Source organism: Odontesthes bonariensis, chromosome 22 (genome assembly GCF_027942865.1).
Source record: "Odontesthes bonariensis isolate fOdoBon6 chromosome 22, fOdoBon6.hap1, whole genome shotgun sequence".
Lineage (NCBI taxonomy): Eukaryota > Metazoa > Chordata > Actinopteri > Atheriniformes > Atherinopsidae > Odontesthes > Odontesthes bonariensis.
Window position 1 is genome coordinate 10,158,702 of NC_134527.1, and position 11,582 is coordinate 10,170,283.

Sequence of the window (11,582 nt, forward strand, 5' to 3'; positions counted from 1 at the left end):
ACACACTGTTGGGGGAGATGAATTACAAGAATTACAAGATAACAGGGCGGATTTACATTTATTATAAGTTGGGTCAGAAATACTAATCACAATCACAAAGCTGTGATGGAGTAGTCTTCTTGTATTGTTTGTTCACCTCGATAATCTGCAATAAAAACGTCAGGTTCTTTTTTGTAGTTGACAGCTGCTAGTCGCTGTCCGTGGTTCTGAAATGACTCCTCTCTCTATCTATCTATCTATCTATCTATCTATCTATCTATCTATCTATCTATCTATCTATCTATCTATCTATCTATCTCTTTTAACTTTGAATCAGACACCCACGTAGCTCCTCCACCCCACGTGGTTCAGACTGAACGGGACCCGGGACCATTAGCAGACGGCCTGGGGGGGATGTGCCCTCCCCTCTGTTCTATCAATGGACGAAACAAAACTGCTTGGACTTGTTGTACTTGCCTTGTTAGGTACAGAACCTCAGATATAAAAGGAGCAGACGGAGCAGCTCTCAGTCGCTGTGAAAGCCATACACCTCACCTGCGCGCACACACATACACCCACATACACACGCCTCATCCTCCAACACCGTCCCCTTTCATTCCTGCGCACATCCTCTACGGTAGTCTGACCGGATGAGTTACCCGGTGGACACGATAGGGAGTCCCTTCCGGAGAACTATGGATACTAGAACGACCAACTACGGCTACAGCCGCTCCAGCGGCACTCCTTCCAGCGGCTTTCGCTCCCAGTCCTGGTCCCGGGCAAGCCCCGGCTCCACCATGACCACATCCTACAAGAGGAGCGTGAACGTGCCGGTGTCCCGAGCATACAGCTCAACGGTGCTCAGCTCTGCCGACAGCGTTGATTATACTCAAACTTCAGCCCTTAACAGTGACTACAAGCGATCTAACGAGAAAGAGCAACTTCAAGGGCTCAATGACCGGTTCGTTGTTTACATTGATAAGGTGCACTACCTGGAGCAGCAGAACCAGCAGATCGAGGCGGAGATCCAGGCACTGCGGCAGAAGCAGGTGTCTCGCACACAGCTGGACGACGTCTATGACCAGGAGCTGCAGGAGTTGCGCACCGTGCTGGAGCAAATCCACCGCGAAAAGGCGCAAATTCAGCTCGACACCGACCACATCGAGGAGGACATCCAGCGGCTCAGGGACCGCTTTGACGAAGAAGCTCGAATCCGAGAGGAGACAGAGGCAATAATTCGCATCCTGAGGAAGGACGCGAGCGACTCTGAGTTGGTCAAGTCCGAGTTGGAGAAGAAAGTTCAGTCGCTGCAGGACGAGATCGCCTTCATCCGCAACAACCACGAGGAGGAGGTGAGCGATCTCATCGCCCAGATTCAGGCATCTCAAGTGACCGTGGAGAGGAAGGACCTCCAGAAGACAGACATCACCGAGGCTCTCCGGGAGATCCGCTCCGAGCTGGAGGGCCACTCTAACCAGAACCTGCAGCAGGTGGAGACCTGGTTCATGTGCCGCTACGCCAAGCTCACCGAGGCTGCAGAGCAGAACAAGGACGCCATAAAGTCCGCCCGGGATGAAATATCCGACTACCGCCGCCAGCTGCAGTCTAAGACAGTGGAGCTGGAGTCCGTCCGCGGGACGAGGGAATCACTGGAGAGGCAACTGAATGACATCGAGGACCGCCACAACAGCGACCTGGCCAGCCTGCAGGTAAGAGGGAGACACCACAGAGGTAGCCACGCAGCCATGCGTAAAGATCAGACTTCAGTATAAAATACTGTAATTGGACTCATGACAGATCTTTACAAATGTATGTTTAAAACTTAATAAGGGAGGGTTAGGGTTAGTTTTGCTTGTTTTATATAATAAATATCTGCTCAACATAGTTTATCTTAGTGACGCAGTTTTTATTTGGCAGACTTCCAAACCACTCATTTCTCCACTGACAATAAAACCAGCAGTGTTTTCTGTCAGAACTGACTGTTATGTGATGATCATAATCTGCATAGTGACTGTCAGGATCGCACCGCTGCACTTACAAGTGCTCGTTGCTGACGTTTTGCTCTTTCTTTACAAGCTTGGGAGATTTCCAAATGTGAGGAAATCTAGAGACGCTGCAGTATGCGCTCTGGCTTTCTTTCCTTCTTTCTTGCTGAGTCAGAGGCATGGATCGATGCCATCATTGGCCTTGCATCACACCACTGAAATATTTGGGGTGGGGGTGGGGGTGCATTGAGTGTGTGGGTGTTGCCCTTGAAACAGAGGCGAACATCTCTAGAATACTGTATTGCGTCAGAATGTATTAGAGCAGAAAAGAAGAGGAGTTCTGATGCAGTGGTTATTTGGAAAGAAAAGGATGAAAGTTTTCACAAAATTGTTGCCATGACTTTGTGAAGTCTACAGACAGTGTAAACTGAACCTGCATGTTAGGATTTTTTCTGTTGTTCTTAATCAGCCATGCATTGTGTTTGCTGTGTGTTTCCTCAGGAGACAATCCACCAGCTGGATAATGAGCTGAAGAGCACCAAGTGGGAGATGGCTCGTCATCTTCGTGAGTATCAGGACCTGCTGAATGTCAAGATGGCCTTGGATATTGAGATTGCTGCATATAGGTATAGTTTTAAAAATGTTCAAATTATTCAACACGATTCCATCGATAGTGGGGTTGAATTCCATATTTATGCATTCATTGTTTTAAACAGGAAACTTCTAGAAGGTGAGGAAACCCACTTCAGCACTTTCCCTTATCGCCAGGCGGTCACCCCCACCAAAATCTCTAGGCCTAAATCAGAGACCCCCAAGCTTAAAGTGCAACATAAGTTTGTGGAGGAGATTATTGAGGAGACGAGGGTGGAGGATGAAAAAACTGAGTTGGATGACGAGCTGGCCGAGATAGCGCAAGAGCTGGCTGCCACACCAGGAGAAGGAGAAGAGGAGGAAAAAGGAGAGGAGGCTGGAGAGGGAGAGGAAGCAGAGGGAGAAGAGGGAGAGGGAGAAGGAGAAGAGGGGGCAGAGGAAGAAGAAGTTGTAGCTGCCACCGAAGCCAAAGTTAGTGCTAGCGCACCCGATAAGGATGAGGAGGAGGACAAAAACGATGATGATGAGGGAGCAGAGGGTGAGGAAGAAGGTGGTGAGGAGGGAGAGAAGGAAGAAGAAGAAGGGGAGGGAGAGGACGAAGGAGAAAAGGACGGTGATGCAGAGGGAGGTGACGAAGAGGGGGGAGAGGAAGGAGAGGAGGAAGAAGTTGAGGAAACAGTATTGTGCTCCAAAGCTCCAGAGTCTAAAGCCTCTCCTGACAAAGAGAAGGCTGGAGACAAGGAGGGCAGCGGAGGAGAGGACGAGGCTGGTGCCGAAGAGGAGGGTGATGATCAGGATGAAGATGCAGGCAGTGACAAAGCATCTAAAGGTGGAGATGAAAAAGAGGAAAAAGAGGACACAGACAAGGAACAAAAGGAAGATGAGAAGAAGGTAAAGGATGAGAAAGCAGATGACAAATCAGAGAAAACTGAAGCAAAATCAGAAGCTCCAAAAACTGAAGCTGCAAAGCCCGAGGACAGCAAGGAAGAGGCTCCAAAAACTGAGGAATTAAAGTCTGGTTCCCCCAAATCTGAATGCCCAAAACCTGTTTCCCTCAAGTCAGAATCCCCAAAACCTGGTTCCCCCAAGTCTGAATCTCCAAAACCTGAATCCCCCAAGTCTGAATCCCCAAAGCCTGAGTCCCCCAAATCTGAATCCCCAAAGCCTGGTTCCCCCAAGTCTGAATCCCCAAAGCCTGGTTCCCCCAAGTCTGAATCCCCAAAGCTTGGCTCTCCCAAGTCTGAATCACCTAAACCTGAGTCTCCTAAAGCTGAATCACCTAAACCTGAGTCTCCTAAAGCTGAATCTCCTAAGGCTGCTTCTCCAAAGTTGGAATCCCCCAAAGAAGGCTCACCTAAGGTTGGATCCCCCAAACCTAGCTCCCCCAAAACCGAGTCACCGAAAAGTGAAACCACCAAGCCTGAGGCTCCCAAGGAAGACAAATCAGAAAAGAAGAGTGACTCAACAGAAGAGAAGAAAGTAGAAAAGAAGGATGTTGCCATGAATGGTGACGTAGACAAGAGCAGCCCTGAGGAGAAGGGGAAGGAAGATGAGGTGAAAGATGGTGATGTGATTGCTAACGGAGTAGATGAGAGCCCAGGGAAGGAAGATGCCAGCCAGAAAGTGGTGATCACCAAGACCGTGGAGACGATCACCACCGGAGAGGATGGCTCCAAGCATGTCACCAAGTCTGTCACTGTGACCGAAACAGTGAAGGAGGTGGAGGAGGTGGTGCAGGAGAAGCAGGTCTCCACCAAGAAGACGGAGAAGCAATCCACTCAGTCCATCAAGCAGGTGACAGAGGGCAACTGAGCAGACTCCAGGTGTCCGTCAAAAGAGGAGGACGAGGAGTAGGACGGAGAGAAGTGGGGACAACAGGAGAGCACATGCCAAGCAATCAACCCAGAACTAACATAACAAAGAAAATCATACAGCTAGAGCGATGTAATAAAGACAACCACTCTCAAAACGAATCACAGAGAGAAGGCAAAACTTAAACGCTACAAAGTTCAAACCTGCATGTTGAGTGAAAGCTTTAAACAGGCTTTGCTGCAGACGCGGTCAGGAGCAAGCGACTGAGACATTTTATCCTCTTTTTCTTTTGTTCTGCTCTTCATGGGTGAGCTCAGTTGGGGAGGGAGGGGGGGTCTCTGCATGCTAGCTCAGAGGAGGGGAGTCCTTTCCTCTCTGATCTGTATGACTGGTTGAAACAAAATGTAAAAAAGAGTATATATCTAAAAGGAATACATGTAATGTGAGCGGAAGAGTGAGAGAAATATTCCCAATGTTGAGAGGATTTTTGAGTTCAAGTAAAATGGGATGGGGGGAGGGGTTGGGTCGAGGACAGACAGGGTCCTTGGTGCAGACATGCACTCTACTGAAGAAGCCTTACTTGACGTGAAGATACCATCTGAGCCAAAAAAAAACAAGAAATAACAATACACAAAGCATATGGTGAAGAAAGAGAGGAGCAGCGCCATGATAAACACATGACCATATAAATCACGTAACTGAAGCGGTTACAGCTTAACCAACCTGAAGAAACTCCTAGCCTTAAACATGCTTTTTACCAGTGTCTGTTATGTTTACCTGAGTGCAACTGAAAAATATTACTGTAAATGCATAGATACATGCATTCTTGTATGCATAGGATGGACTTGAATTTAATAACAGAAATAAATGAGGTGCTACTGTTTGCAGTCCCATAACTTTACTCATCATGAACAGTTTCCCAACAGCATTTGCTCAATAAATGTTATAATGAAGTTATCTCTGTTGTCTCTTGTCATTTTATATTTGTTCTATTAAGATATCAGCAGGTATCAACTGCTACACAAGCTGAAAAAAACAACTGTCATATTGTTTATTTACAATTGGTTGTAATTAGCTACAAAGAGCTTGGCAATATAGACTAAAATACAGATATACAGATTAAAATCAGTAATGTTGCAATCATTCTAGATATTCAAAAGATCTAGGATGATTGCAACATTACTGATTTTAATCGAAAAAGAGACAAATGTCAACTCAACCAGACTTCAATTCTTACTTTTTCACTTTGCTTCTTTTATTTTAAAAGATGGCAGAATCTCATTTACATCGTTGACAGTCAGGACAAGATCTTTTTCTCTTCGTGTCTGTCCAAGAACTTTTTGAGTAGTTATCTCCTGTTTTCACTTCACTATCGCACAGACATGCTTTCTTCTTTTTTTCACCTTTTGCAGTATTTTTTCTGAGATTACACTTTCCTTTCTTTTTACCAAGATGTCCGCTGCAGCATAAACCCAGTAAATGATTTCAGATGTCACCGACCAGCTGAGTGCAAAGAATAAGGACTGCATTTTTGTCTCGGGACTGAGTTAATTTTTTAAATCCCACCACCAGGGCTGTAACTGCTCCTCAACTGATGAAGAGAGCTTGCTGCTGATCTCTACAGACAGCCTACAGTTTATCTAATGCATATCTCAGCGGAGTACAATAATAGATCAGCCTTTTTTTTTTCTTTTTATAAATGGGCCATTAGACGTAAGTGTGATTTGTAAACTGGTGCAGTGGTTAGTGCTGCGCTCTCACAGCGAAAAGGTTCTGGGTTCGAACTTGCGAGCTGATTGAGGCCTTTCTGACTAGAATGTTCTCTTTTTGCCTGCGTGAGTTTTTCTCCTGGTGCTCTGGTTTCCACCCACAGTGAGGGGACATACATGTTAGGGTAGTATGCATGATTGTCTTTCTGTTTGTTTTAGCCCTGTGACAGACTGCACACTGTTTCAGGATGGACTTAACCTCTCATGTTGACCGTAATAGGCTCCAGTCCCCTCCATCAGCCCCAATAGAGCAAAGCTGGGCAGATAGAGTGGAAAACATTAATGCTTGGTGCCAGGAAGTGACCATGATATTAATTTTTTCAGTAAAAGAGTTGAGTATGGCTAACAAGTGGAACATAGCCACTCTGTGTATCTACTTGTCATTATAATTTAATAAATTATTACTTTGCCTCAGTTCAGACAAACTAAACATCCAGACAATTTGTTATTTCTTGTGCACAGGGACCATGCAACGATCACATCACATGTTGCTTTATCTTATTTGGGCAGGAAGTCACATTAACACAGACAGACAGTTTCAGAAAATGTCTCAAATACATAGAGCTCATATTAACTCTGCAGATGAAAATATGTGATAACACACACATAAGCCTCAATAACACATTTATGATAGTAGTTTTCTTCGAGATGGCTCGCCAGTTTGAGTTACATCATTGCTTATTCTCCATAATGGCATTGTCCCTCAATGACATCCCATGATTCAGCAGCTTCCCTTGAAATCACTTCCCCTGAACATTAGCTGGTAAAACTGCTTTCAGTACATGTTCCATGTCTATGCAGGTCAAGTGGGCAGTCTGCTCCACCTTTCTGTCGCTCTTAAAGTGAAGCCGTGTAACTTTCAAAGGAATAAAACGCATATGTTCTTTCTCTTACAAATAAAGGATTCAACCCATGAACGGTAAAGCACATATTTCTGCAATATAGACTCACAGGTGTGATTAATTTATATTATTAAGCAAAAGTAATGAGACACCGGATATGTTTTTTTTTTTTGCTGAGAAATTTCTCTGTCAAAGGTGCAACAGTAATTTTATGATTTGGCATTTGAGATTGTTTGTTTAGGTAAATGTGTTGGTCCACAAAGTAGATTCCAATGTATTGAATTGGCAAAACTCTGTCAAACAAACAGGTCAAACGAGTTCACTTCTGAAAAAAAAAATGGGGACATCAGCATGGAAAGAATTTTTCTTCATTATCCAATAAGCTGCAGTAAAAGAGAATTCAGTAGTATGTTGATTGATAGGTACTGGATTAGATCAGGCGAAGGGACGGTCTACTCTTGTTGATAGTCACAAGGTGAGCCAGCACATGATGTTCTGGGACAGCAATCTTGGTTGTCAAATGAGTGAAACCATGAGAGGTTTTTCCGTGCCCACTTAAAAAGCTGCAGTGCTTACAGGGGACATAAAGAAATCTCAGAATAGCTTTTATGTGCCTAAAACATTTATTTGGGTGTCTGAAGTCACCAGAAGCTCAAAAACTTTCATTCAGTGAGCTGTATAGATTTGCAGGAGAAACTTTCTTCAGCCCACAAGGTTATCAAGCCCATTTCCTTGTTATCTCTCTCTACTTTCAACTTCAGAGGATTCATGAGTTGCTGTACCTTGGAAGTAAGAAGTTGAAACATCTTTGCGCTTGGTTTTTGCTTTGGTATTAATATTAAAATCTCACCATTAGTTATATAGTTAGTTTAAGTGAAAGGAAGTGAGCAATGGGGGTGTGGGGGACTAGTAATTCCAAAGGGAAATTATAAACAGAGGCAATAAATGAGAGGATAGTGTTCTACCAAAGCTTTGTTGAGTGTTTTATTTCCCAACAAAGAAATCTGGCCTAAACGAACTGAGACCACAGTGTCCTGCACCTCAGAGATGCAATTTAGTAGTTCAAATACTCATGACAGAAGGTTTAGATCTGACAATGTTATTAATAAATATTAGATAGGTACATTGACATATGTAGTGAATAAATTTGCAAAAACATTTTTCTGTGATTATATGCAAATATCATTTTTCATTTTCACAAGGCTTATTAATAAGGCTTATATTTGTGTATGTTACATATAGTAGAGACAAACAGAAGCAATGTATGGTCTTGCTGCAAATCAGACATGCAGACATCAGCAAACAGTAGCTGAAGGACAAACTCATTCAGCTTACTTTAAACTGACAGCTTATTGATCCCACAAGAGATCTGCTCTGTCACAACAAAGAAGTGAAACCTTAGCCAAAACGCCCTTATGTGAAACATGACATGGATTTAGCACGGGTACAGCATATGAAATCCACTGTATAGACTATATATAGATCCAGTTTCCCCAGAAAAAAAGACAGACAAAACTGTCCTATTCAATTCAGTTGGAAGATGAACATTTGTACATGATCAAGTTTCTGATACAGAATGGCAAATTACATTTTTGGGGTACGGTTTACATGTACTTATACATTTGGCCCAGCAGCACATGTTAATATTGACAGGTTCATTAAAGAAAACTTTTAGTTTGATATACAGTGCACAGTGAAAATGAGTACACCCCTGTTGAAAAGTAACATTTTGAACAATATTTTAATACACACACAAGTTATTTCCAAAACGTGCATAGAGTAAGTTTAATACCACATCTGTTCAGCTTACAACAGAAAAGAAAGGTCAATAATATAACTTAAATGACATATTTGTCCATGTTTGTGAAATTATGCTGGTGCAAAAGTGAGTACACCCCTATGTTAAACTCCCTGAGAATGGGCCGTGTTGGCCCGAAATGTCATGAAATGAAAAGGCATTAAAAGGGAGGTCATCGTTGTGCGTTTCATCCTTTTCTTACATTGAAATTTTACATTTTGAGTCTGCACCAGGCTAAAAGAGACGTGTGTGAGATTTGACTGAAATCCTATGGAGAGTATCATGATCTGCTTCAGTAGTCACAGTACATGTTGACAAGCATGTTTCTTTTGGTGAAATTCAGCTTCCTACTGTTGATGGCATCCATACAGCCCCAAACCATGTCACTCCCACTACTATGCTTGACTTTAAGCATGGGGCACTTTTCTTTGTACAAATCACTTTTTACCACCACACAGGCTTGACACCATCTAAAGCAAATTTGTTCATCTTGGTGTCATCAGATCACAGGACATGGTTCCAGCAATCCATATCCTTAGTTTGTTTGTCTCTGATGAGACAATGATAAACAAATTTGCTTTCGATGGTGTCAAGCATGTGTGGTGGTAAAAAGTGATTTGTACAAAGAAAAGTGCCTCATGCTTAAAGTCAAGCATAGTAGTGGGAGTGACATGGTTTGGGGCTGTATGGATGCCATCAACTAGCCTGACTACGTCATACTCACGATTCTAGTCAGAATGTGAGTCTGATACCGCTCAATAGAGATTTGGGTATGGGGCGTGTTTCAACCGAACCAGGAGAAAAAATGCCTCTTCGCTCAAGTGGATAGACCTACAACCAATCAGAGCAACGTAGTATGTGACGTAGATTAAGCGACACACACTTGTTGTAGGAAGGACGGCAAAAACATCTTTTCTATCGATAAAAGCCTTTATCGCGTTCCTCTGTTCGTCTTTCAAAATGAATGCAATGTGGAGATCCTGTAGAACAGACTCGATGGCAGAATCTACACGCCCTAGCTCTCCAGCGGCAGCCGTGTTCAGCTCTTTAGTGACGTAGTCGATAATGTCCCTGTTGATCATCTGTCCATCATCGTATAAAGCCCGCCCTGGCAATCTGATTGGTCCGACCAATTCTTGGTCGGGCATAATGATTTCCCAACTGAGCAGAGCCAGACCGAACTTCCCGACCAAAACTTTTATGGGCGGGGCTAAGTTCGGCTGGCACCCAGGCTAGCCATCAACAGTAGGAAGCTGAATTTCACCAAAAGAAACATGCTTGTCAACATGTACTGTGACTACTGAAGCAGATCATGATACTCTCCACAGGATTTCAGTCAAATCTCACACACGTCTCTTTTAGCCTGGTGCAGACTCAGAATGTAAAATTTCAATGTAAGGCAAGGATGAAACGCACAACGATGACCTCCCTTTTAATGCCTTTTCATTTCATGACATTTCGGGCCAACACGGCCCATTCTCAGGGAGTTTAACATAGGGGTGTACTCACTTTTGCACCAGCATAATTTCACAAAAATGGACAAATATGTCATTTAAGTTATATTATTGATCTTTCTTTTCTGTTGTAAGCTCAACAGATGTTGTATTAAACTTACTCTATGCACGTTTTGGGAATAACTTGTGTGTGTATTAAAATATTGTTCAAAATGTTACTTTTCAACAGGGGTGTACTCATTTTCACTGTGCACTGTATCTCTGTGATTGTGATTAGATGCTGAACCCATATCTTTCAAACAGGAATGTAAAGCAAGAAGTCTGGATTGTCTTGTTTCATTGTGTATATGTACAGTTAAGTGGTCACAGCTACATTCTCCCATCTGGTTCTCAACAGCTCCATTTGAACTGCAACAATTCAAATGTGACTGGATAATGTGCTCACTCTAACAAGATTCCATATCCCAATTGAAATTTGTGTTTTGAGAATTTAATGAAAGACAAACAGTGCCAGCTACAGCGCCTCTTCAGGTTTTTGGACAGCTGCCATAGCCAACATCACCCAGAGACGCCCTCAACTGAAGGTCGCCAGTTAATATAAAAACAAGTTGAATTGTAAAACCAATAACAGCCTTAATGAAACACAGATATTGCCCATATAAGCAACCGTTCTTAGTATTAGCTGCTAGATAGATAAATAGTTGAATGTACTGACAGGGAAATCCGAAGTTTAGAAAGTTTATAAGTTTTATTCAGTGTTTTATAAAGACTTGTATAGGCAGTGGTGTTATTAACAAGCTGGCCAACAGCTGTTACCTTTTTCAGTCCTTCCTTTAAAAAACTGAGCTGACCCATAAAGCGATGTGCCTGAAAGAGGGATCAGTAGCCTACCAGCTATCCATGGTTGAAATATAGGAAGGCTTTTTTAAGAATGAAATTGCCAGTCAAATATTTTTCATTTTGGCATGTGGTCTGTACTCTATTGTATGCTCTCTTATACCATAATAACATGCTATAAGAGTTATCAAGTACTACATCTCAAAAGAGGCAGATCTTGAGGAAAAGTTTAGGGAGGGCGTAGAATGGCTTGTCACCACAACCCCCTAAAATGATCTGTTTGAATAGGGAAGTAAATAAATGGCAGAAAAATGAGCTGTTGTACTGTCTCTGTTATTTTGACCAAAGTGTCCCAACGAAATTACATACGTCTCTTAACATGTATTTTAAATAACCAGAAGTAATAAGTATGGATTTATTTCATTGCTTTAAGATTCAGTTTTGAAGGGAGGAATCTGCCATTTCTTCTTTTAAAATTTAGTCTCACTTTAAGTGTTAAACAAATCTTGAAACAA

At 42.8% G+C, this 11,582-nt stretch overlaps 1 protein-coding gene across 1 annotated transcript; it reads left to right on the forward strand.

Annotated features, from left to right (window-relative positions):
• The first annotated feature begins 479 nt into the window (after window positions 1-479).
• Window positions 480-5,324, forward strand: nefma (neurofilament medium chain a). Its single transcript, XM_075456083.1, has 3 exons — window positions 480-1,688; window positions 2,466-2,590; window positions 2,681-5,324. Exons 1-3 carry the CDS (start codon window positions 630-632, stop codon window positions 4,365-4,367), a joined length of 2,871 nt encoding a protein of 956 aa, XP_075312198.1. The 5' UTR covers window positions 480-629; the 3' UTR covers window positions 4,368-5,324.
• Window positions 5,325-11,582: the final 6,258 nt, after the last annotated feature.